The sequence below is a fragment of the Miniopterus natalensis genome, chromosome 2 (assembly GCF_054644295.1).
Source record: "Miniopterus natalensis isolate mMinNat1 chromosome 2, mMinNat1.hap1, whole genome shotgun sequence".
Lineage (NCBI taxonomy): Eukaryota > Metazoa > Chordata > Mammalia > Chiroptera > Miniopteridae > Miniopterus > Miniopterus natalensis.
In genome coordinates this window covers 78695148-78722959 of record NC_142082.1, presented here as the reverse complement: position 1 = coordinate 78722959, position 27812 = coordinate 78695148, and the positions used below count along the sequence as shown (strand labels likewise).

At 41.5% G+C, this 27812-nt stretch overlaps 1 protein-coding gene across 3 annotated transcripts; it reads right to left on the bottom strand.

Annotated features, from left to right (window-relative positions):
• Positions 1-607: 607 nt before the first annotated feature.
• On the bottom strand, positions 608-27812 carry THSD1 (thrombospondin type 1 domain containing 1). Of its 3 annotated transcripts, none has more exons than XM_016213600.2 (5): positions 27653-27812; positions 27333-27484; positions 22970-23935; positions 8314-8472; positions 608-2408 (listed from the first exon to the last, which is right to left on the bottom strand). In XM_016213600.2, exons 2-5 carry the CDS (start codon positions 27388-27390, stop codon positions 1030-1032), a joined length of 2562 nt encoding a protein of 853 aa, XP_016069086.2. In that variant the 5' UTR covers positions 27391-27484; positions 27653-27812; the 3' UTR covers positions 608-1029. The 3 variants fall into 3 exon arrangements, with proteins under 3 accessions (XP_016069086.2, XP_016069085.2, XP_016069087.2); XM_016213599.2 differs by having other exon boundaries at positions 27333-27471; XM_016213601.2 differs by having other exon boundaries at positions 27333-27441.

Genomic DNA, 27812 nt, shown 5'->3' with positions numbered 1-27812 from the left:
TTTCTTCCAATTAAAAAAGATTAAGCTGTAAAAGCATAATCTAATCCCCCTGCTTTCCATATACCTGAGATTAATTCACATACTTTCTGATTAATATGATAAAGTTATCTTCAGAAACACACACATCCAGTTTCAGAATGACAGCCCCTGGGGTCTTGGCTGGTCCAGCAGCACAGTAAGCAAGCTGATGAAGGCAGGGTCCTGGACAGCACCCACTGCTGATGCTCTCTCAGGAGACAATACCTTCCTTTCCAAAATGTTTACTTTTTGCTCAGAGCAATGATGGATGTATGGATAGGTCTTCATTTGACTCACTACCTGAACAACTGGCCTCTTATGTTATTTCTCCAAAGCAGAATTAACTTCCATAATTTTGTGTCAAGTCACCAGAACTCTTTGTTGCATTTAAAAAAGTAAGATATCACCCAACTCTGGCCTGAAAGTTCTTCTGGAATATCTCACAGTATTACCATGTCTAGAGACCACTGTAGCCTCAGTAGCCTAGTACATACTAGTGAGAAGTGACTTAATTAGCCAAACATGAAACATGTTCAATACTGCCTCTGTTGGCATCAAATTCTTAAGTATTTATAACAATACATTATAATTCAGAGTTGTGTTAGCAAGTTCACTTTATTCCGGTCCTTATTAGAGTTGAGGCTCCCAAATTTGATTCAAGTTGGAAACTGTCGATGAAGTGTTCAGAGCATATCCTACTCACAAATCACATCTTGTCATCTTTCATATCCACGTGAGAGACCAAGCCCTATTTCACTCTTGTTTAAATTTTATTATTGTAGTTATTAGTAACAAACGAATAGAAACAGGATAACAAAGGGGAAAATTCAGGATAAATAACCTCCTCCTTATGAATTAGAATGCATGCACATACACATAACTTACTTCCTGCCCACATTCTGCCCCACTGTACAAACAGTTATATGAAATAATCCACAGAACAATGTGAGCAGCTGATATCATGAGTCGGGCAAAGGACACCAGTTGTGTGAAGTCTCAAGCTGGCTTGGTCTAGATGACCAGCTTCTCCACACTAAGTGTACTTGTGGTTTCATCCTCTTCGTTTGACCCAAAATATCCTGGGAGGTCCAGCATCCTCTGCTCAGCCTCGGTGAGGCCAAATGACGTATTGTCATAGAAGGCAAACTCAGGCTGAGCCGGGAAGCTCTGACACCTGTCTTTTCTACATTGAGAAGGGCTCAGAGGACTCACCCTATGGTAGCTATCTTTAGGGGCAGTGGGTGAAGGCTGCTTCCTTGAGACACTCCTGTGACTGGGAGACGGTCCCCTCCGAGCTCTGGGAGGCTCCGTTCTCTCACCTCCTGCCACAAATCCTGTGGGGCGAAACCCTGGGTCTGGTTTCCTCACGGGCTGCCCAAAGGTGTAGGATTTAGGGAGAGAGCTTAATGGAGCACTGGTTCCACCGGCTCCTTGGAAATGGTCCAGTTTCTCAGGAAACACAACAGCACCTCGACTCTGGGGCCTAAGTCTGTCTTCTGCCTGGTCCCAGGGCCGTGTCCTAGCACTGTAGGCCGGGGCCTGCCGTGGAGTCAGAGTGGACATGCTCCTCTCCCTGAACGGCCGGGCCTGCTTGGTTTCGTGAAAACTGGCAGTCCTCCTGAAATGAAAACTCCTGGGGTGGCTTCTCTCCGACAGCCCCCCTCGGCTGCCCATGTGCCTCATCTGTGACTTGCGGATTAGGGTCTGGCTGGGGCTTATGGCACAACTGGCCTGAGAGACAGGGACATCCAGCCTCTCCCCGGCATTGACTGCAGGCTGCTCCAGAAATGGGGATTTGATCCGGAACTTGTTTGCTGCAGCTTCTTCTGGGCTTTCCAGGTCAAGGGCCAGGTCTAAGGGTGCTGTGGCGGCAGCATCGATGGCGGTGTCTGTCAGGGGACTCTGAGACACATGGTACACTTTGGTGGTTTCAGTCAGGCCCTTCTTCTTCATCTCCTTCAACTGCTGCTGGGCAAGCCGGTAGCTAAACAGAGGGGGAATTATCTTCTGGGCGTTGGACTGGAAGCTCTCACTGCCAGAGGCCTCGTCGTCAGGAGTCACCGGCACACTCTGCCGGTAGGTCAGGGGGATGCCGATGTCCCCCCGGCTCCCCGAGGGCCCGTCACCCGCATCCGAGAAACTCCCACGCTGCTCGCTGAGCTCACAGATGTTCTCCTCGTCCGAGTTCTTCCGGAAGCTGGGGGAGTGGATGGAGTTGTGTCGGGCGGGGGTGCTGCACTTCGGGGGACGGCCAAACTTCCTCCACAACGTGATGAGGACAGTGGCAATGATGATGAACAAGCACAGGGAAATCCCCGTGACCGTCACAATGTTGTTGGACTTCACTGGACCCTGGGGCTGAAGAGGAGATGGACTGGATGGCTGGAAAGCTACAAAACAGGAAGAGCAAATGTATTCTCTAGAATTGTTTTCTCTGCCTGGTTTTAAGATCTCTGAGTGGCTTGCTCTAATTATGTAGCAGTTAAAGAAAGAAGTAACTAATCAAGAACGAGGATTTGTAGTCTTGACTATGTGTCTCTGCTGGCAACTTAAGCCAAACTAGAAAACAGAGACCCATAGAAGTGAGGTGTCCACATAAACCACAATAAAGGTGGCTTGGGCTCACTGCTCCTGCTGACACTTGCCTCAAATTTTCTACAAAGAAGCTGCAGGAGGAAAGTTTCAAGGTAAAATGGAAGTGTTCACTTAAGGTACATGGGACATCTATAGTTAAGTGTACCTTTGAGGTAGGTGTACATTAGGAAATTCTTACAAGTATAAAACTCAAAATACAAAATAATTTAGATTGTACCTAAATGAACACATCAAGAGAAATTCATACATGAAAATAAGACTTTTGACAATATTACTCGCTTTTCCTTTCTAATATCCAGGAGCTGTCTTTCTTAAGTGTTAAGCCTCTGCTTTCTCACTCCCATTCCTACCTTCTATGCGGCACTGGTTTTTCTTCTTCTTCCGTGCTCTCTCAAACTGACCTGTCCCACAGCCAGCAAAATGTTTCACCAAGACTCAGATACCATCTGAGGCTGCAGCCTGTACTGTCACTGAGATACCTGGGAACCTTAGACCAACTTATGTCATCAGGCCTCACGTCTCTTTCCTCCTTGGTCACTGTCCACCATTCAAGTCCTTCCAGTCACCTGTCTGATCTCTTTTTTCCCATAGTCTTATTGCCACTGGCCCTGGACCTGGCCTCCCACTACTCCCCTTTCCTTCCTATGGTACTTATGGGGTACCTGACAAACAAGCTCATCAACATCCAGAAACTTTCTTTTCTTTTTTTAGTATGTTTTTATTTATTTTAGAAAGAGAGGAAGGGAGAGGGAGAGAGATAGAAACATCCCTGCTGGGGATCAAGCCCGCAACCCAGGTATGTGCCCTGACAGGGAAAAGAAGCAGGACCTCTTGATGCATGAGTAGACAACTCAACCACTGAGCCACACCAGCTGGGCAACATCTAGAACCTTTCCACCAGACAGTCCCTTCACCTCCTTGCCTTACCTGAGGGCTGGATGACCACAGGGCACAGCTTCTCCCCACACTGTCTTGGGGGGAAGCCTGACATACTTTATAAGCAAATAGGGCCAGAAACAGGTATGTCCTCCCTCTTCTTTCTCATTGCCACTTTCAACCAACTCTTTCACCTCCATATAAAACTTCTACTCTTTCAATGCCCAAGCCATTCACTTAGATGACTCTCCTACTCCTCCCTAAATACTGTCAACTCCCAACCTTGTGGCAGCCTTCAGTTGCTAGGACCTGGGTCCCCATCTTCCTCACCATCCCATAGCTAGGACCATCTAGGCAACTTCAATATCCATCCAACATATCATGCCTTCCCACTGTCTGTAGCTGCTCCTCTTCTGAAATCTTACACTTCACAGCCCACTTTCTGGTTATATTTCCCTCTCACTCACCTTCTGTCATTACACTGGTTATTCAAGCTCACTGCAACTTCTGATTCTGCATCCCCTCCACTTTTTCCCAATCTGCCAGCCACATCCTGGCCTCACTTCTCTCCCTATGCCCATGATCCACCATTAAAACCATTCTCCTGCCAACAAACTCAACTCTCTGACCGCTAATACTGAGTTATACCCCTTTTCTTGCTCTGCAGCAGAAGTCCATCCCTAGGTAAACTCAAACATGTGAATTCTCAGTTGCTGCAGCCAGGCCCTGATGAATAAAATAACTCACCCATGAAAGCCAGTGCCTGTGTGCTGACAGTGCCCAACCTCGGCTGCCTACAGAGCCCTCCATGAGTTCCTAAGCAACTCTCTCTTCCAACATCTACAATACTGCTTCAAAGTTTCACTTTTCTCAATCCCCCTACCTAATCCTTCCTCAGCAGTCTGCTAGGTAACACAAAAACAGAAGCTATCGGGCAAGTGCACCCAAGCTTCTTCTACCACACCCCCTACCATAAACCTACCAGCAACTGCACCTCTATTTATCTCTTTCTCTACAGAATCAGTAGAAGTGTCTTCCTGTAAAGGCAAGTATACCAAGTGCTCTCTAGGCCACCCTTCTCCAGGGTGATTGTCCCTCTGTACCAATTATCTCTAGCTCCTCTTGTATGCAGCTCCACAGAAACATGCTTAAGCTCTTCTCACTTTAAAAAGACCTCTCTGGAACCCTCTCACTACTGCCACAGCCATAGCTTGCTCCCTGTCTTCCTAGCCAAGCTTACAGAAAGAGAAGCCCACCTTTGCTAACTTACTACTTCCACATCATCACCTCTGGCTCCTGCAACCTGCCCCAGGGATTCCAGTGGTTTAAACGGCTTCTGTCAAGGTCATTAATGACCTAATAGCCAAATTCAAAGGAGTCCCTTCCTGATATTTCTTTTACTCTGCAGCACTGGGCGCTGTTTGATACTTCCTGTGACTTTTTTTTCTTTTCTTGGTTTCAATGATAACACTCGCTTATTTAATTTGGAGAGAAGAACGTGAGCTTTGGAGCCAGGGAGGTCTAGACCTCATTCTGGCTCCACTAGCTTTGCTCTCTCTACCTATGTCCCACCAACACTGTCAGCTCCACATGCCCAAGACTCACCATTTCCCCCCAGAGCCTGTGCCTCCTCCAGTACACCGGATCTCAAGGGAATAGCACAGTGCCACTGTCCATGCACTGGCCAGGACTAGAATCCTGAGTTTTATCCTGATTCTTCCCTCTGTCACTTGCCACATCCAGAGTCTGTGAATCTTTCCCTCCTCTGCATCCCCACTGTTGGTGCTTCATTTTCCACCTGGGTCACTAGAAAACTCTTAACAGACCTTGCTGCTGCCACTCCTGATCATCCCAATGTGTACTCCACACTGCAGCAGAGAGACCCCTCTAAAATACATGTCCAAACCTTTAAGGCCTCTCAGGATCTGGCCCCTGACAACTTGTCCAGCCTTGTTTTTACCACTCCCTCCTGGTATACCATCCTCTAGCCACATTAAACTATTTTCAGTTCTCTGGGTCTCAATGGGCCATCTTCTTCCATCTTGCTTTCATCCCTGTGCTAAAATCCCCCTTCGCACTTACTCCTGGGTAGTTCACCTGGGTAGCACTTACTCAGCTCTCAACCTTCAGTTCAAATATCACCTCCTCCAAGAACAGAGGTGTTCCCAGCATGGATTACCATCTGTGAAAGCTTCCATAGCAAGCTGTGGATACCTCTATCAGTGCAGGCTCTATACTGTACTATATATTATGCCTATTTATATGTCTGCTGAGCAACTGTATCATAAGCCCCTTCCAGACAGGGACATGTCTTATCTATATATTCCCAGCCCCAGTTACAGTAACTTGCACATAACTGGTACTCAATATATGAAAGATTAATCAATTCATTCATTATTTAAAATAGCAAAATGACTGAGACCCACCAGACGGAATGTGGGCACAATGGCAAGTGGCTCCTCCTCCTCTTGTGTTGAACAAGATGGACCAAATTAACATAGACTCAGACTTTGGCATGAAAACATCCTTTCAAAGCCAAACAAAACTCTAAAACTCTCAACCAAATTAAAATAGTTGAATGATGAAAGGCTTGTTTCCTGACTTATCACTCCTTTCATCTGCAGTGGCTGCTGAGGTCAGGGGGTAGCAGCATTGCTGTTGCACACTGAAGGCCTCTTCACTTAGCTGTTATCTGTGACCTGACTGGACCCCTTCAAAACTATAGCTGAAGAAAAGCCCAAAAGCTGCTGGCCTCACCCATCTCTGCCTCATCTAGTCTTTCCTCTTTCACCTGAAGTGTAGGAGATTTCCTGATGCTAAGTAGCCTGCGAACAGATCTCCATATTTCCAAGGAGTGGAAGTTAGGTTGAACAGGAAAAAGAGAACACTTGAAAGAAGTTATCATATTTACCCACATAAGCATTTACCTGAGGACCCCTTAGAGAAGCAGTAGGGGTGCCTGTAACACTTACCCTTTTTGCTAATTTATAATATACAAATTTCTAGTTCCCACCCCATATTAAAGAGTTAAGATGCCAGAACATGAAATAACAGTACATATCCTCAAAAATGATTGCTAATTTCAGGTTGTTGATGTTTCTAGAAAGCTACACTGGCCTGTATATAAAGGCAAAGTATTCAAGATAGGTAGCTTAGTATGGGGTCAGATCTAGTTCCCTGCTTTCTAGCTATATGGATGGTCTTAGGAAGGTCACTTACCCTCTCTGTGCCACAAAGTCCGCATCTGTACATGAAGATAATGATGTACCTACTTCATGTGCACAAAGCACTTAGGAAAATGCCTGGTAAGCAGCAAGCTCTCAAGATCTGAGCCCAACATAATAATAATCCTTACCTTGTAGAGCTGTGAGCTTTAAGTGAGATGATGTATTTAAATTGCTGGCACATACTAAATGGTCAATAAATGGTTGATACTGTTGTCACTTCAACAATATCAAAGTGCAGTAAAGGCCAGTGGCAATTGATTTTAAATGAATTTGAGAATTATGGAACTCTAGGTGGAATATCTTAACACAACATGCCATACCATAATTCAAAGGAATAGGTGTATTTGAAGAAAGTTATACCTAAGGAGGAAACTGTGAAAGTGAAGGGAATTTATAAAGAAAAGAACAGATAGAGAAGAGAGCTTTAGAAAGTGGTATGAGATGTAACTGGAGAAAGAACAGATTCAGGATGTGGCCCAAGGCTTATGAAAAAAGAGGAGCAGGCTCAGGGCTAGGAAAAGAGCCTGGGTCTGAAGCTGTAATATAGAAAACACAGAGGAGAACATCCTTAGGATACAAGCATAAAGGAAAGAAGGATGGTAGAGCTGGCTACAAGACAAGAGAGCAAGAATGATTTTCCAAGGTCACAGACCTGGACACTAACCAAGGTGTTGCCAGGTGCCTATAGTTTTGGCTAAAAGGTACTCTGAGATCCAAGCACAGAAAAACATCTAACTTCTCCAGATGAGAATGGGACAAGGAAGTACGGTTTTCTAACCTGGAATTGGAAAGTGGGAAAAGTCAGAGCTTAACAGGATTTTATCTAAAGGTCAAGACCAGAGCAAAGGCCAGCCAACTAAATAGGTGACTGGTTATGTATTAGAAGGTAGAATGGTGTGTGGGAAGAACTAGGATTCTTTATTACTGTAACTTGTGGCAAATGAATGGGATTCTGCTCCATAAACTAAAGCAAACCTAACTGAGCCATGTGAGCATCACATCTAGAGTCAATTCACATCAAATTCTCCTTGAGCCTTCAAGGTGCTTAGAGGATGAAAGGAAGGCCAGTCTCTATGTGATGGCAAGAACTCTCCCCACCTTCTCCTCCTAGGGCTGCTAAAGAATAAATATAGGGCCATCCAGGGGATAAGCCTTGCCCCATTATGACAAACAATGGTCTATGTGGTCCCATGGAGCTTCTCTGGGATAATGGGCAGAAAAAAAATTTAATGTTTTCCCACAATTTTGGTGAGGAAAAGTAAAGGATGGAGAAATAAAACAAAAGTAATAACATAACAAAAATCTTGGGGGAAAATGATCACCTCTCCCATTTTTGTATTTTTAAAAATAATTTAATATGTCTGAATCTTTAATTTAGATAAATTTCCTTGTCATTTCTCTATCTTCTACAGTGTTAAGTCCTCTATCATCTCACTGAACACAGTCAATGACACATTAATGAGTACAGGGTCAGTACAGCCAACAGCAATAACAGAATTTTATAAGTCGATTCCTAAACTCAGACTAGTCATTTTCAGGCAGGTGTTGCCTCAACAATCTCTCTGGGAGAGACTCCCAAAGGAAGAAGAATACCTACCAGCACACTCCTCCAGGGAACACCGGGAGGTCTCCGAGGACATTCCAGGGCAGCCAGGTCTGGAGGGGAAGGAAGTCAGGCACAGGCGGCGACGCTCTCTGACACCATCCCCACATGTGGCACTACACTGGCTCCACGGCTGCCACAGTCCCCAAGTTTCTGCAAGGACATTAGCCATGCTTTTAATGCTAGTTCATTTGAGAATCAGAATTTAATTGCACCCAAATGAAGCAGCAAAACTCAAATCTTGGGCCTTGAAAAGTCAGTAAATTAAAACATTCTCAAAATGTAGAAAGCTGCAAAGGGTGTTGTTGCTCCTACTCTTAAAACAAAGGAAGGCTGTATAAACTACAAGACATTAACATTTCTAGAACCTATCGGAGAGCTAAAGTTACAGGGCAGCCAAATGGCCTGAAATACAAGGAAAGACAGCTCCTCTAAGAAAAGGCAGGATACAAACATTGCTTCCTGGGGAAGGTGCCAAATTCATACAAGCTGGTGAGGAGAAGTCATTAAAAATGTAATGAACTGCCTAATTGGGGCTAGCATGAAAACACAGAACCCCTGGGAGCTACATACTCAAGGGGTTTTGTACCCACTTGCAGGCCACAGATCTCACCAGATGCTCACAAGAAGGACAGAGGGGAGGTGCAAAAGCAGGGAAAGCCTCCCTCTCTAGGTAGAGGCCTGAGGAGGGAAAGGGCAGCACTGTGGGAAATACTCAAACCTTACCTAGATCCTCCTCCCCATTTGCTCTGTTAACAAAAGCCTCAACCACTGGGGACAAGGCAGAAAACCCTATGACTCTAAGAGTACCCAGTGTTGCTAGGAAATAAAAAAAGAAGAAAACCCCTCATTCTTGGATAGGAGCAGAAAATATCTGGGGCCCAGATTGTTAGAGGGCTTCTACCACTAGGGAGGGGCAGGATCATTAAGAAGGCCGCATCACTGAGACTCAGGGGCACAGTACTTGCCTAAGACTAAGACTGACCTGGCACAAGGATAGGCTCTCCCACCCCTATAGCTCACTCCCAACCCTGCATCATATCAGCAATTACCAAATATCAAATAATACAAACCTACTATTGCAGCAGGGGTAATAGTGACAGGTGAAAACCTCTCTGATATGCAGACTCAAGCCTAAAGCTGAGGGTACAACAAAAATATGGAGTAAAATCCTTTGGCAACCCAAATCCTACTCTGGACACAAAAGTAACATTAGAAAATTTTGAACTCTGTTATGCACTGAAGGTAGCCATAGCAACAGCAAAACCCAAACAGCTCAATTCCTTACTAGATTGACCTTATCCCAATACCAAAGGTCTGCAAAAACAGGGCATGCCCATTTCTAGGCAAATACCATTTATCGGTGTCTACAGTTCTAAGTAAGATGTCCAACTTTCAACCAAAAATTATGAAACACACAGAGAAACAAGAAAAAACAATAAACTAGCAAGAGACAAAGTAATCAAGAGAATAATACTCAGGTGTGACCCTGATATTGGAACTATCAAAGAGAAAAGTTAAGATAACTATGATTAATATGTTAAAGATTTTAGTGGAAAAGGTGAACAAGAAACATGAATAGATGAAAAATTTCATCAGAGTGTTGTACACTAAAAAGAATCAAACAGAAAGCTAGAAATGAAAACCATGGTAACAAAGATGGGATGCCTCCTCCAGCCCTGGCTGGTGTGGCTCAGTGGTTAGAGAGTCAGGCTGCGCAACGAAGGGTGGCGGGTTCAGTTCCTGGTCAAGGGCATGTACCTGGGTTGCAGGTTTAATCCCTGGCCTCAGTTTGGGAGACAACCAATTGATGTGTCCCTCTCACATTGACGTTTCTCTCTCTCCCCTCCCTCCCTTCCACTCTCTAAAAATCAATGGAGCCCTGGCCAGTTTTGCTCAGTGGTTAGAGCATCGGTCCAAGGAGTGAAGGGTCCTGGGTTCAATTCCAGCCAAGGGCACGTACCTCGGTTGCAGGTTTGATCCCCGGCCTCAGTTTGGGAGGCAATCAATTGATGTGTCTCTCTCACATCAATGTTTCTCTCTCTCTCTCTCCTTTCCACTCTCTCTGAAAAGCAATGGAAAAAATATCCTCAGGTGAGGATTAAAATAAATAAATAAATAAAAATCAATAGAAAAAATATCCTCGGGTGAGGATTAACAACAACAAAAAGAATGTCTCCTACAGGCTCATCAGTAGACTCAGCGCAGATGAGGAAAAAAACAATGAGTCTGAATATAGCTCAATAGAAATCACTCAAACTGAAACACAAAGAGGAAAAAATGAGTGAGTAAGACAGAATAGAATACCTAAAAGCTGTGGGACAATATCAAATAGTCTCTTACACTTGTAATTTGAATCCCAGAAGAAACAAAAATAGAATAATGTCCAAAAATTCTTCAAAATTAATTAAGGACACCAAACTACATCCAAGACACTCAGAAAATAGCAAGCAATATACATTTTAAAAAGCAAATAAAAAACTTGGACATGCTATATTCAAACTGCTAAAAAACAAACAGAAAACTTTGTGGCAGAAGGTTAGGGGAAAGATGGAAATACATCACATACAGCAGAATAAAGATGAGAATAACAGCAGACTTCTCGTCATGCAAGGAGAGATAATGGGGTGATATCTCTAAAGTTCTGAAAGAAAAAAATGAGCAACCCAGAACTCCATATTCAGTGAAAATATCTTTCAAAAATAAAGGAGAAATAAAGGCCTTCTCAGACAAAAACTGAGAATTAATTAGCGTATCTTCCCTACAAGAAATGTTAGAAAATCCTTTAGGAAGGGTTCTGGTCAAGATGGCGGAGTAGGTGAATGCTGTACTCACCTCCTTCCATGACCACACCAAAATTACAACTAAATTATGGAATAATCAACCTGGATAACCAGAACAAAAGTCCTATAACTAAGGATATAAAGAAGAAGCCATGTCAAGACTGGTAGGAAGGGTGGAGACACAAAACAGGCTGGCCACACACCCAAGTGCAGTGGTTAAGAATCTGAAGAAATATCTCAGCTGCAGAGGTCCCCCCTGAGGAGCAAGGAGTTTCAACCATCTGCTGGGCTCCCCAGCCCAGAACACCAGTGCCAGGAGGAAGAGCCCATATAACATCTGGCTGTGAAAAACAGCAGAGATTCCTCCATCCTTCCCAGTGAAATGGAAGGCCGCTGGAAACCCAGGTGTCCTCTTAAAGGGCCAACACAAAAACTCTCACTCACAGGCACTCACCTTGGGTATGGGCAGAGGGAGAGTGGCTTGGTGGGCACTAGAGACATATAGGGGGAGACTGAGTTGTGTGGCTTCCATGCAAGGGGGGTGGAGGGACTGCCACTATTGTTGCTATATTGAACCCTTCTTCCACATGGCTAACAGGGACCATATCTCCCATGTTGAGCCCTTCTGCCGGACCAAATATGAATATGCACTGGCCTACTGAACTCTGCTAGCTCTACCCTGATGACTTGCAGAGACCTCATCCCACCCAAATCGCCCACAGGTCAAGGCTCTTTTGTACAACCAGCCTGGGTCTGAGTTGCTATCTTTCATTTAAAAAAAAAAAAAAAAAAGGCAAAGCAAAATAATACAAAAAACCTCTGGTCAAGCTTCGGGGCTGCCAGAGACATACAGGGAAAAATTGAATTGTATGGCTTCAGGGCAAAGGCTGGAGGGACACCACCACTGTCCCTGTGTTAAGCTCTCCCCCACATAGCCATATTGTTACCCTAGACAGTCAGTTGGAACGTGAGCAGCCAGCAGCATTGTGAGCATGGGCCAGGCTGGCAACTTCAGAGAGGCAGGCCACATAGGGGCTGCACAGAGGACACAGGCACACTGGGATCCAGGGGTGCCCCACAGACCCCAAATGGCTCTGCTGGCTATGCAGAGCACCATGTCCAGCATTGGGGGATGGGCTAAAGGCTGCTGCATCTCCAGACTTCCTGATGGCAGGTCCTGCAGCCACCACCCTCCCCACTGACTCTGCTACCATGATAGTCTGGGAGAACTGGGGAGTCTCCCACATTGCCCAAGATGGTGCAGGAGGAGGTTCTTACACTGAGCACGCCAAAAGCTAGAAAGATGAATGGATAGGGCCTGAGCATGCCAAAAGCTAGCAAGATAATTAGGTAGGAAAAAAGCCTTCCCCTCCCTAGCCCTGTAAGAACCATGGGCTTGAACAGGAAGGGGAATGGTGTTTGAGACAGGAGTCTACCATTCTCCCAGGTCATGGCACCTGAATAAACCAATTTCCTTTTGTACCAGTACCTGTCTCCCTAGTTTAGCTTGTGTGTGGCAGGTAGCCAAACCTGTGTTTTGGTTAAAAAAACTTGATTCTGCATTAGTCTAATGAACTCCACTAGCTCTACCCTGATGACTCCCTGAGAGCAGGCTAACCCAATTCATGTTCTGCCCAAGGCTCTTTCAGTAGCTAAGCCTTATGGGCAGCTTAGAGGCTGAGGCAAGTTTCAAGATGCCTTGAACCTTTTGCTGGTCTGCCCCAGGCCCAATACTGGTGTTAGCCGGCCTTAGTCTGCACTGTTGGTCCCTCTCATATGCATCCAGGCCCAGCACAGGCAGCTACTAACTGCAATCACTTTATAACACCTAACAGGTAGCCCCAGGACCTGCACTAGAGACCCTCCCAAGAGGCCCCAGAACACATCCAGTGGCCAGTTTCAGACCACAACAGAACACTACCTGATTTGTTCAACAAGTGGCACACCTGAAAGGGAGCTCTCAGCAGGCACAAGACGCCGCTAGGGTGAAACATGCTCTGTGAAGTCAGCTCCAACACAGCAGATCATATACTGTGGTGGTGGCCAACCCTCACAGCCAGTCAGCCTAAGGCTCAATCCCACTCACAGATGCACCAACAGCAATCAAAGCTCAACTACAATAGGAGGTTACACATAACCCACACAAGGGACATTCCTGGAGTGCCTGACTAAGGTGATCAGAAAAACTGTGCCACTGGGCACCACAGGACACCTACTACATAAAGCTATACTGCAAGACTGGGAAACACAGAAGATCTACTTAATACACAGAAACAAACACAGAGAAGCAGTCGAAATGAGGAGAAAAATAAACATGTCCCAAATGAGAAAAGAGGAGAAATATCCAGAAAGAACTAAATGAAATGAAGAAGTCTACCAGATACAGAAATCAAAACACTGGTTATACCCAAAACACTAACTGGAAAGTATAGACACACCTAAGTTCATCATAGAATTACTTACAATAGCCAAGATATGGAAGCAAATAAGGGCCCATCAATAGATGATTAAATAAAGCAGTGCTATATATACCAATGGAATATTACTTAGACATAAAAAAGAATGAAATCTTGTCTGATTTCAGCACAGATGGACCTACATGGTATTATGCGAAGGGAAATCAGTCAGTCAGGGAAAGACAAATACCATATGATTGCACTTATATGTGGAATCTAAAAAACAAAATAAATGAATGGACAAACTAAAAAACAGAATTATGGATGATGTCATAGGGCACTGGTTTCAGGGGATTGGGTGAAAAAGGTGAAGAGATTAAATAAAAATTGGTAGTTACAAAATACTCATGAGGATGTAAATACAGCATAGGGAATATTGTCAATAATACTGTTAATAACTACATATGAAGCCAGGTGGGTACCAGAAATATCAGGGGGAATACTTTGTAAAGTATTTGATTATCTAACCACTATGCTATATATCTGAAAATAATACAAAAATAATACTGAATGCTTACTGTAATTGAAAAAAAAAAAAGATACACTGGAAAAGAAACACTGGTTATAAGGATGCTCAAGAAACTTACAACTGCAACAAAGAAATAGTAAACATTAAAAAAATCATAAAAACCATAAAAAAGAACCAGTCATAACTGAAATGAAGAATACCCTAGAAGGAATCAATAGCAGATTAGATGAAGCAGAGGATCAAACAAGCAACCTAGAAGACAAGGTAGCAGAAAACACATTCAGAACAGCAAAAAATATTTTTTTTAATAAGGAGAGCTTAAGGAACCTCTGGGACAACATGAAACATAACAACATTCACATCATAGGGGTATTAGAAGAAGACAGAGAGCAAGTGATTGAGAACCTATTTGAATAAATAATGACTGAAAATTTTCCTAACCTGGCAAAGGAAATAGACATACTAGTCCAGGAAGCACAGAGAGTATCAACCAAGATGAACCCAGAGGCCCGCACCAAAACACATCATAATTAAAATGGCAAAGGTTAAAGACAAATAAAGAAATCTTAAAAGCAGAAATAGAGACAGTTAGTTACCTACAAGGGAGCTCCCATAAAACTGTCAGCTGATTTCTTCAAGAGAAACTTTTCAGGCCAGAGAGACTGGCATGAAATATTCAAAGTGATGAAAAAGCAAAGACCTACACTGGGGGTAAGAGGTTGCCCACACCCCAGGACTCAGAGATGAGGGGACCAATTAAGGGCCCCACGAGCTGGCACATGGGCTCTCCTGAAGCCTCCACATTTTCCCCTATAAACCAAAACATTAAAATAAAGGAAAAAAAAGCAAAGACCTACAACCAAGATTACTCTACCCAGCACGATTATCATTTAAAACCGAAGGAGAGATCAAGAGCTTCTCAGACAAGAAAAAGCTAAAGAAGTTCACCACAACCAAACCAGTATTACAAAAAATGTTAAAGGGACTTCTTTAGGAAGAAGGGGGGGGAGGAAACATAAATATGAATAATAAAATGGTAATAATTATGACCCATAATAATCACTTTAAATGTAAATAGATTAAATGCTCCAATTAAAAGACATAGGGTAGATGAATGGATAATAAAATTAAGACTCATACATATGCTATATACAAGAGACCCAGTCCAGATTGAAAGACATACATACAGACTGAAAGTAAAGGGATGAAAAAGATATTTAATGGAAATGGAAACAAAAATGCTGGGGGGAGGGGGGAGGGAAATACTTACACAAAATAAAGCTATAAGACGATTCAAAGAAGGTCATTACATAATGACAAAGGAATCAACCCAACAAGAATATATAACCCTTGTAAACATTTATGCACCCAACACAGGAGCACCTAAATATATAAAGTAAATATTCATGAGCATAAAGGGAGAGATTGATAGAAGTACAGTCATAGTACAGAGATTGTGAGATTGGGTTAAAAAAATATGACCCAACTATATGCTATTTAAAAGAAACTCACTTTAAATATAAATACATAAATAGGTTTAAAGTAAAAGAATGGAAAAAATTATACCTTATGAACATTAATCAAAAGAAAACTGTATTTGTACGCAACAGACACTTCTTTCAAGAAGACATACAAATGGCCAACAGATACATGAAAAGATGCTCAACCTCACTAGCTATTAGGGAAATGCAAATCAAAACTACAATGAGATACCACCTCACACCTGTTAAAATGGATATTATCCACAAGACAAGTAATAACAAATGTTGGAGAGGTTGTGGAGAAAAAAGGAATCCTCATTCATTGCTGGTGGGAATGTAAACTGGTACAGCCACTGTGGAAAACAGTATGGAGGTTCCTCAAAAAATTAAGAATAGAGTGACTATATGACCCAGCAATCCTTCTTCTGGGTATCTACCTGAAAATTTTGAAAACACTTATTCTCAAGGATATATGCACCCCTATGTTCACTGCAGTATTCACAGTGTCCAAGACATGGAAACAACCAAAGTGTCCTGAGATAGATGATTGGATAAAGAACACGTGGTACATATATACAACGGAATACTACTCAGCCACAAGAAAAGATGAAATACTGCCATTTGTGACAACACAGATGGACCTTGAAAATATCATGCTAAGCAAAATTAGTCAGAAAAAGATCAGAACCATATGATTTCACTTATATGTGGGATATAAAACTGAAACCCATAGAAACAGACAACAGTATGGTGGTTTACAGAGGGAAGGGGGATGAGGGATAGTAAATGGTAAAGGGGGGCCAAATACATGGTGACAGATTATTTGACTTTGGGTAGTGAGCACACAATGCAATATACAGATGATGTATTACAGAACTGTACAATTGAAAGCTACATAATTTTATTAACTGAAGTCTCCCCAATAAACTTAATTTTAAAAAGATTTTAGGAAATAAAATAACTGGAGTGGACATATTAATATCAGGCAAAATAGATTTCAGAACAAGGAATATCATCAGCGATAAAGAGGGACATTACATAATGATAAAAGGGTCAACTCAGCAAGGAGCTTTAAGCTTTAACAACCCTAAATGGTGATATACCAAACACCAGAGCTTTAAAATACATACAAAACACTCCCAGAACAGTTATTATTGACTGATAAATGCAAACTTCTTTCCCAAGCACATATGCAATCACTGCCACAGAGAATAACTGACTAGTCCCCTATAAAGAATTACCCTAAGTCCCTTTTCTATCAGCACCCACCCAACCTTAAGACCCAGTAGGCCTAGCCAACTAGTCATGCCAACACTAGGCTCCAAAACATTCTCTGCATAAAGACCTCTCTTCTTTTCTGAGCAAAATCTCACAATGTAGTAAAAGGTACACAAAGCACTACAAAAACAAGGAGAGCGTGTAAGGCAGATACATTCTCAGGTGAGTCAAGTGGTGCAATCTTCGGAATGAGTCATGGAATACGGGTTCTTTACAACAATTAAGTCTCTTAGACTTACGAAAGAGGAGGAACATTACAAATCAGTATCCTGGACCAACATAAACTGAGGTGTGGTAATTATGTTCCATCCAGAGGTTCAGTTGAACACAATATTGGTTCTGTGCCTCCCAAATCATACTGCAGCTCCTCAAATGGCACAACAATGAGCTGGCTTTGTCCTCAAGCTTCAGAGCTATTCGGACACTAAGCTCCCAACACTTCCAAAGCTTTGGGAATCTGATAGTAAAGCCTCTCAAGTTAAAATACTGTGATTTATTTTTTAAATCTGAGAATTCCACTACTGTGAAATCTAAATTGAAAAATAAGTCAATGTATAGTTTATCCTTCTCTTGTGCTCACATTTAAGACCACAAAAAGTAGACATAGAAAAGCTAAGTCCTTTTGTTATTCTTACCTCTTCGATACCTTATATAAATAATTTATTTAAATACATAAAGTCATCTGTCAAACTAAAAACAAAAATTCCATTAGTGGGGGCCAGAAAATAACAACAAAGTTTTGAGAAAAGTATGAATCTTAATGTCAAAAAATCTCATTTTGAAATGTTTTGTCTTTTTCCCTTGGCTTGGAGGAAAATCAACAATAAAAAAATAAATACTTAAGCTAAATTTTATGTCTTTTTATTTCTAAACCAAATTACTCAAACAGGAAACCACTAGAATAAAGCAATAACAAATTTAATCAGGCAATTTTTTAAAATGCCTTAAGTAACTCTACTTGTTCTCTAAAGATTTCTAATAACTTTAAGGAAAATACTTGGCAAAATGGGAACTCATTAGATAACTATAGTTGATGTATTAGAAATGAAAAGCAAGATGACCAATATTCCAAAAGTCTTACTTCATGAATGAAAGGCAGTTTTGTTTTGTCCATACATGTGCTCGCACTACATAACAAACCTGTTCAGTCAGGACAAATGCCCTTCCGGCCACTTTAGAGAATATTAATTCTAAATGAGGAAGATTTGTCTGGAATAGCAAAAGGGAGATTTGTTTCTAGCCCCAAGACTATCTGAAGTAATACAGCCTCTGAAATATTCATATCTGCAGGACATTTTGCTCAGGAGACAAAGGTAACTAAACAAAAAATACTTACAGAAGAATGAGTAGCTAAAAGCAGCAGTAGGAGCAAAGGTACCTGGATAAGCAGTTCAGGCCTTCCATGCAGGCTCACTCATGTTGGACTATCATGCTTCTGCCTGGGCCAGTGAACTCCAAAGTGAGTTACATGTCTTTAAAAGTGGTGAATAGTCCCGCCGGGCATGGCTCAGCGGTTGAGCATGGACCTAGGATCCAGGCCATCGGGATTCGTATTCCCGGTCAGGGCACATGCCCGGGTTGTGGGCTCGATCAATGACTCTCTCATCATTGATGTTTCTATCTCTGTCTCTCCCTCTCCTTTCCTCTCTCTGAAATCAATAAAGATATATTTAAAAAAAAAAAAAAGTTTTATAAAAGTGGTGAATAGCACAAGATGAACCAGCAAAGTGAGGAGAAAAATATCAGAACTTTTATTCAATGTAAGAGCTTTATATTGTTAAATATATGGATGGACAGGTGATTGTATAAGAGGGAGTATGTTTAGTGGAAAAGTGAAGTCTTAAGCCAGTCTAACCACAAGTGGTGGTTAAGCCACTTAGCCACCACTGACATTAGGCAAGTTATTTAACTCTCCTGTGCCTCTATTTCTTCACCTATAAAACTGACAACATAATAATCCTAATTCATACGGTTGTTATGTGAATTAAATGGGTTAATATTCATAAAGCACTTAGAACAGTGCCTGAGCAAAGAAATCACTGTATCAATGTGAGCTTTATTATGTCAGATGGTCACAAAGAGTATGTCAGATGTCCTAAAGAAATCCCAAAGGAAAAGTAGGAGTTCCACCAGGTGAAAGGGTTTACTGATTCATTCACTTTCAGAGAATTGTAGAGTATTAAAGCATCCAACGATCTGCTCATATGAAATTTTTAAATTATATTTTCTAATTTTAGGTAAACTAACTCACAAGGTGGACAAGTGGCTTTAAAAGATTCTGGCAAAGAAGTAAAAGTAATACTATTATTGCAAGCACCTGAAAATAAAAACAATGACAGAGGTGACTACTCCTATTCTTGGTAAAAAGTCATTCTGAAGGAAAAACAAGACCATCTAATTAGAGACATAAGAAGATGGCCAAAAAATTTAAATTATCAAGAAAACTGTGTTAACTATACACTATTTTTATTTGCCCCCCCCCCGCAAAAACTATGCAAATATGCATTTTTACCCTTTATCATTAATTCCAACTTTGCCCTAAATATATTTTTTGCCTTGAGATACAGAGTCCATACTCCTTTGCTGAAGCTCTTGGAGCAGATGTGTTCAGAATTTAGAATTTCTCAATTTAGATTTTTGTAAATTATTATAGTGTCTGTGCCATATATTACTAACACTCCCCTGGCAGGATCTCGGGCAGCATCCCATAACCAAACACATTAACAGTTCTGCAGAGAAAAACAGAAACTTTCACACTAAGTAGGATAAATGAAGATCATAAATAATCATTTTTGGCAACATCTATTATATATTTGCTATAAATTGTTATTTACATAGTATCTTAAGGTCCTAAGACATATTTGCAAAAAGAGACAAACATATCAAACACATTATTATTCCATTTTCAAAAGGAACTAATAAGAAACTCAGTAGAGTCGGTGGCTCACAAGTCATGGTAAATTCAATGCGGCCCCTGAATAATGCCATTAGTCAAAAAAGACAGTCTTTACTGATGAGAGCTGTAAATTTAAATGGAAAATTAAAGGAAGAGAACTTGATTAAGTCACATATTTCTAAACTAAAAACACAGGAAGATACTAAATTTCCTATCACTAGCATAAATTTCACTGAGTCAGAGCCATTGCTGGGCAGTCACAAGAGAATCTGGGATCTCCAGGAGCATTTAGCCCTTCCAAGTACTATTTCCAATTGTATCTGGTTGCTGCAGCCCCACAGGGAGCCCCTGACCACCCTCAGCCTGGATGCACAGAGAACCACTCCCTGTAATACCCATTCCCAGTGTCTTCCCCCACCGCTGTGAGGGAAAATCCAGTCTTTAGACATTGAGTGGAAGAATCTGGGAAAAGCCCAGCAGCTGGAAGAACCCACAAGATAGACTTCCAATGCCTTTCATCAAATGGCCCAAATGTCTTTACTCTCCTTGATTTGTTTCCATTAAATTCAATCAATTAGAATTTTTTTTTAACTTCTTTTGAAAAGGCAAGCACCTCTTGAATGCTTTTTCATGAGTTTAATACAATTGTTTGCCTACTAATATGAGACTAGCCACATGTGAGTTCAATTTTCACTTTAATAAACATGTATTAACACCTGTTAATGTGCCAGACATACTAAGTGAGCCAAATAAAGATCATAAATAGCTTCGTGGAAGCACAGGGCGTTTGTCACCAAATGAGTGTCCCCAATCTTGGGGGGGGGAGGGCGAGGAGTAAGGGCATCAGGGGAAGAAAAACCTTGAACAAAAGTGATAATGCCATGAGAGACAAGGTAAGGATGGTGTGCCAGCTTACAGCAGGAAATTTAACTAGTCTGAGTTGGGAAAGAGTAACCCAAATGGAGATGGGGGATGGGTTAATGTTAATCAGATTAAGGTGGGGCAAGGCTATCCCAGGCTCCAGCCCAGAGTGACTGTAGGGTGGGTAGTCCAGCCACAGAGGACCCTGTGGGTTCTCGTCCTCCTGTCAAGTCCGGTGACTGACAAGCTTTAAGCAGAGGAATAGCCTCAGCTGACCTGAATTTTAAACAACCCCTCTGGCTATAATGAGAATGAAGTGGATGGGGGAAACCATTTAGGAATCTATTACAGAAATGCAGAGAAGAGATGATGGAGGCTTAAACCAACTGGTGTCAGTGAAACTGGGGACACTAGAGAGATTCAGACATTCAGAAGTTCTTCGAGGAGACAACATCCACAGGACACAGTGAATTTACAGGAAGAGGTGAAAAGGAAGAAGACTCCTGGATTTTTGCTTTGAACAATGGATGGGTGGTGGAGTCCTGTACTGAGGAGCAGGGTTAAGGAGTAGGATGATGAGTCCAATTCTAGGTATGTTGCTTCTGAGGTGCCTCAGGAATATCTGAGGGGTGACAGATATCAGAGACACTTGAGTGTAGGGGAGAGATGCCAATCTGGAGTCACCAGCATCAGGATAGTAACCGCCTAGTACGTGTGAAGAGTAAGAAATGCAGGCAGATGCTCTACTGTGAGATGCAGAAGTCTGATGCTTAGGGGATGAGACGAGGCAGTGGAATGGGCAGGCAAAGGAGACCACGAAGGACAGCCAGAAGGCAGGATGTAAAAAGGCAAGTGTGACATCAAAGACTCAAGGTCAATGAAGATACAGACTGAAAAAATCCAGGGATTTTGGGACCTGGAAGTCATCCACTGGCTGGTTTAATGAGAGCATTTTCAGGGGAGGGGTGTGGGTTTGGAGTGGGTTGAAAAGTGAATGTGAGGTGAAGAAATGAATTCCAAAGTATAGACGACTTTTTCAAGAACATGGGCTATAAAAGGAAGAAGACATTAAGAGAGTAATTTCTGTGGAAGAACCAGGTGATGAGGGGTGATTTTGTTTTGTTTTTAGATAAGAGAGTTAAGTACTTTTCAAAGATGATGGTAATAATCCAGTAAAGAAGGGACAGTTTGAGGCTGAGGAGAGGGGATGATGATTAACAGGAGGTTCCTGAAATGTGCAGAGAGGCAGGGCTCCACAGTGGAAGGGAGGGTTCACTTTGTCTGGGAGGAATGACACTTCTTCCCCAATGACAGCAGATGAAGAGGATGGGACCAATGCCTATAGACTCACAGAGATTTTGGTGGGAGGATGAGGGAGCTCGCACATCATGGCTTCCAGCTGCTCAGTGTAGTAGGAGGCAAAGTCAGCTCTGAGAGTTAACCAGGGGCAGAGGTGAGATTTGAGGGAAGCAAGCAGAGAAGGTGGAACGAGCCGTTGCGGAGAACAGAAGCAGAGCCAGCCACAGCACCTTGCTGGGTACAATGGTCGGCCCAGCTGAGGGTAGAGGCATGACCCTCCCACACTGGCCTGAGTGCTATCTTCTTGTACAGCTTCGGTGCAATAGGTGGCCAGCAGTTGGCTGGATCCATGCAGAGCTGGGCTGTGGTCTGACAGGTACATCAGAAGGACAATAAGGCAGAGTTTAGGGTGTGGGTAGGACATTGATGGGATGGGCTACATAATCTGGACTGCAGAGAGAGGTAAATGCAAGCAGGGAAGTGGCCAGTAGATGGGCAGACAGTCAAAGGAAAGGGACTTCTAAGGAGAGGAAGTGGGTAAATCTGGATCAAGAAACACTTGGAGTTACAAAGATGGCCACAAGCTTGGGCTGTCAAGTGGCACGCTGCTCGGTGGGGAAGAAGACAGAAGCAACGTGTCTGTGAGCCAGACAATCTCTATCAGGTTAACTCTCTTGCCAAGACCAGGCTTGTACCCAGGAAAAGGGAAAGAAATGTAAAGAGGGGCATGGATGGAACTGTAATAACCCCATTTCTTTGTGATCAGGTAGGGCATTATGCAAAGAATACAAAACTTGAAGTTTTTAGAAATCTTGCTTTGAAATTTCACTAAAGAGGCTTCATTCTTACAATGAAAGACTTAAGAGGAAAAAGACATGCTCAGCTAGAGCAAGCCAGCAAATTACTAAGTACAGCTATGGATTTAGCTTTGAATTCTGATCACACCTGCCATGGAATTGCCATATGATGTAGGAATAGCTAATATTTATTAGTGCTATTATGACAAGTGACCCATTAAAATGATGATATAGTTAATAGAAAATTAAGTTCACCTGAATTCAAAATAATAATTTTGACTGCATAAAGGCATCAATTTGATTTTAAAAAATTTAAATCTCAATACCAACCTATATTTCTCTGAATTAGCATGCACTCCTTCTCCTTTGTAGAAAACTGGCTTCTGCTTGAAATGCCAAAGTCAAAGCAGTATTTATTCCTCCCCATGTCGAACAAAGTGCAGTTGAACACTGTTCTCCTCTGTCCCAAAGTCAGGCTGTTTTCAGCCAGCCGAATGGTCCTTTCCCCAGGACGTCTGGGGGCCTCCTTGAAGACGGCAATCACTCCTTGGACAAAAATGCATGGCGGGGGCAGCACCATCACCTCCACGCCAGACGCACATGTGAGTTCCGGCACCATCACCAATTTGTATCCAAATTTCTGGGCCAGGTCAATGGGTCCTGTGGAGGTAATAACCGAGTCTCGGCCAAGCAACTTCAGCACCACGGTGACATAGGCTTCGGGCCCCACAGGTGCACAGCCAAACTCAATCCACTGACCTTGAGAGAGTTCTGTCCTCTTGCTCGTTCTTATCTCCAGTGGTTGTCCCTGACTTGTTCTCTCCTCAGGAAGACTGTTGGTGAAGATGACATCCACCAAGATGTCAGGCTTATTCACAGGGAACAGGCACAGTGGTTGACTGGTGAAAAGTCCCACCTGGAAGGTACCTTCTGCTGCCTTGGATGTCCTATTCAGATCAACATGAAATACAGGCCATTCCACCTTCAGAAAGGCACTTTTCTCCCACCAGGGAACTGGAGTGCTGCTGTCTGTCACTTCCTGAGTCATTGTGAACCAATAGTCGCCAGCTTCCTTGAAATAGAAGCATTCAAACTCAAGTGTCCCCTGGGACTGGTTGGTCAGGAGGTATTTGGTAGTCACAGTCTGGTTGGTGTTAGCCTCCAGCAACAGCACAGATACATTCCTCAGTGTCCCATTAGCACCATCAAAATACTGGAAATCCACAGACACTGTGGTGTTGCTTAGGGCTACATGTCCTGGCTCTCCCAAGAGGAGATATTCAGCTTCTCCAAGAACTGAAATGAAATGGTCAGAATGGGTTTTACAAAGGTATATTTGAGCAGCACTATTAGAGACATCAAAGAAAAAAATCATTATAGATACAAGTGAAGTCTGAACTGAGCCAAGGATGATATAAAATGATGCTGAGTGCTGATTCTGGGAGCTGAGCACTGTACTGTTTCCATTTTAAAGTGGCTCTGCTCCTTTATCTTCATTTTTTATGGTTATATCTAAAATAAACAGTGATACTCTGAATTCATAACATTCAACAGTATAATAAGTCTGCAATGAAAATCTATAAAGCAAGAGTAACAATTTACAATTCTCAAGATAAAAATCCATTCCCTCACTTTTCTCATTTTAATCATATTCTGGTGTTTAGGTATTTGGGGGAAATGAATATACAGTGAAGTGAGAGAAAGCTTATTTTTTTAATATGTTTTTATTTATTTTAGAGAGGAAGGGAGAAGGAGAGAGAGAGAGAGAGGGAAACATCAACTGGTTGCCTCCCATACGCACCCTGTCAGGGGACCAAACCCACAACCTGGGTATGTGCCGTGATGGAATCAAACTGGTTACCTCTCAGTGCACAGGATGACGCTCAACCACTGAGCCACTCTGGCCAGAGCTGAGAAAGCTTGGTTTAAATGATATAAATTTCTCTAGATTACTTAAAATTTAAGACCCTAAATATACTTGAAAATTATCATTTTCAGATATTCAAGACAAGTATTTTTTTGGACATCTTCACTGTAAAGAAACCAGTGACCCTTATTAGGCAGAAATTTTTACACAAATAAAAAATGTTGACACTGTTCTCCATGGGTCATCCAAGGAAAGAGTGAAACTTTATGAAATAGCTAGGCTTATCCTTGGCAACTTTAATGGCATTACAGCAACTGCTATTGACCCAGGCAGGGTAGATGACTACTAGCCCACAAGTATCACTATGATAGAGCCAATCCTATCTTTTTAAAAAGAGATCCATCAGAAGAGCTGAAGTAAAGACTGTATAAAACACAGACACACAGAATCTTTGTTTCTATTTTGAACTCTATCCAAATACGCATCAAAGGAGAGAGAATTTGGCAATGCCACAATCGGCTGGCCCATGGCTAGGGTAAGAAACAATTCTAGGTTTAAGGGACTGCAGTGCCCTTATGGTTTGAAAAACAAGATGTGTTAAGTATGAATTCAATTATCTTACTATGTATACCTCATATGCATACAAGATATACATATCATATCATATATATGTCCAAAGGGCCTCAATGTGTTGTTTAGGCTGGTAGTCTTTAAATCCCCCTTACATGTATTCAATCAATGATTATTAGAATCAGTACCTGAATATAATGGCACACAGAAATTTTGGGGTTTTCTTTTAATTAGCTCTGCACTTCTTTCATTTCTTATTTGAGATGAGGTGAAATAAAAGATATAAACTTGAATAGTCCTGAATGCTTGATTACCACTTGATTGAAAACCCTAGTAGGATAAAGTTTGTTTTTAAATTTATTTAATCAAAACAGAAGTTGAGGGATACTTTCTTTTGGATGGAGACAATTCAAGGTTAAGGTTGAAAAAGATGGCTGATTCTAGTGCCACCTGTGTGCTGGTTCATAGCTGACCTGGTACCTTTTTGTGAAAAGGTGGCTAAAGAGACTCCAGTGCTCACTGGATTAAGATTAAGAGGCAAACACCACTTAGTTAACTAATGAAAGCCTATTGTCAATGACAGGGATTGTCAGTGAGGCAGATCAAATTCTGATTTGATGGGCAGCCAATCCATGAAAGAGACACACATGACCAGTTGGAAGTGGAGAAAAAAGATACAGTGGGTTCCAGCATAGTGTACTAAAGAGAGAGCTTACTACTTTATTCTTCAACTCTTGTTTTTACAGACAAGAATACCATTTCATTTAGAAAACTACAATTTGTACACCATCCTGACTACTACAGTATAGTTTTTTCTATTCTTTCATTTCCTGTCTCCCTATTCCTTTATTCTATTTAAAGGAACTGTTGTATCAATATAAACATGTTGCTTAAAAAACAACAACAACCTTCTTGATAATGGTATTTTTGATCAACATCAAATGGAGAAGGGGAAATAAAAACCCAGATCTATGAAAACACCTCCTCTTCCATTAGTAGCAGCCTGTGCACTCAGCTTCAATGCTCTATGCTCTATTTTATGCTTATTCAATCTTCATTTTTATATTCTAGTAAGATATTTTGTGCTCAACAATGACAAACACCCACGGCCCTAGCTGGGTAGCTCAGTTGGTGAAAGCATCATCCCAATATGCCAAGGTTGCGAATTCAATTCCCAGACAGGGCACATGCAAGAATCAACCAATGAATGCATAAATAAGTGGAACAACAAATCGATGTTCCCACACACACACTCCAAAATCAATAAATTTTTTAAAAAACATTGCTAAACATACTTGCAGACTTTATTTAAATGGAAGATTTTATGTCTTTATGTACCACTATGAAACCAAGGACACTTTTATAATTTTTTGTATGAGGCTGTTACATGCAGAGCAATCTGTTTTTAAGTGACTCTGAAAGAAATGAATCCCAGATTGGTTTTCCATAAAAATTTGTTAAAATAAACTTCTTAAAAAAGAAATGACTGAGGAAGGAGATTCACTGGACAAAATGGCCAGCACACACTAGTCCATTTAACTGGCTGTGCCACTGATATTACACAAGCATTCTCCTTCTCTTGGATCATAATTTTTTCATCAAAATGAAAACAACTTCTATTTTCATACCATCAATTGCTTAGCTGTTTATGAAATATATGAAAATCATAAAAACTAGCATATTATTGAATTTATTGGTTCAGTAGTTGCATTCTGAGAAATGAACTCAATATTTAATTGAAACTGAATGTAGAAAACTAACATTAAATACCTACTGCTCAGCCATTTAAGGTTTCAAATTCTTGACTTTATTCACAATGCTGTGAAACCAATATTATTGCCAAGGTTGAAAAAGATTAAAAAATTTATCTAAGGCATACAAGTGGCAAGGACTGAAACTCAAATTGGTTCCAAAGATAATCTAGCAGCAAAACTCTCCTGTCAAGTGAAATCTTATGTCAAACCCCAATGTATAAAACATCATTTCATGTGTATAACAGGCTTGTCTCCAATTTGTTAAATTGAAAGTGAGTTTATCTTTTAAAAGACTTAAAAATATATTTAAAGTGAAATTTGAATCAATAATACAGAACCTTAAGAGAACCCAGGGTTGTAAGAATCATAGTTTAAAAGGTACTAAACTATAAACCCTGCCTTGCCTCCTCATGCAGGGTCATCAACATCAATGCATTTATAAACTTCACAATTATGTTTCTTCATTGAGTCCTATAGTGTTAAGTACACTCAAAATACTCACCACAGTCACAGAGTACCACCAACAACAGATTTGAAAAGTCTTTCAACATTTGTTTCATTCTGATCAGCAAAATCCCAGGTCTTTGGCCTCCTCATGTCCTTTCTCACATCTAAATTGTGAATTTTTTTTTCAAAAACACCTGAAATTAGAACCTCAGAAAAGTAGTGATATTCTTAAAATAATCATCACAAAATGACAAAAATCATTCTAAGATGTCAAACTTCCTAGGTAATACTGAAAAGAAAACAGAAAAAACACTGATTTTCACTGGGGATATGATCTGTAATTATACACTTCCCTTTTGCTCCATTATAGCTCACCTGTTAAGAACGTTCAGGATGCCCAACACCAAGTTTATCTTTGCAGAACATCTTTGTAGCACATCTTTAAGGAGAATTTGTTGTTATTTGCTTAACTTCATCAAGGCTAATAGCCAATCTTTTTTTTTTTAATTCTCACTTGAGGATATTTTTTCCATTG

What these genes read in the sequence shown, in the direction of transcription:
- THSD1 (XM_016213600.2), bottom strand. Translation starts at nt 27,390, where the DNA reads ATGAAACAAATGTTGAAAGACTTTTCAAATCTGTTGTTGGTGGTACTC. An exon ending in GGTGGTACTCTGTGACTGTG is followed by an intron (nt 23,936 to 27,332) that starts GTGAGTATTTTG and finishes ATTTCATTTCAG; the next exon opens with TTCTTGGAGAAGCTGAATAT. An exon ending in GCTAATTCAGAGAAATATAG is followed by an intron (nt 8,473 to 22,969) that starts GTTGGTATTGAG and finishes ATGTCCTTGCAG; the next exon opens with AAACTTGGGGACTGTGGCAG.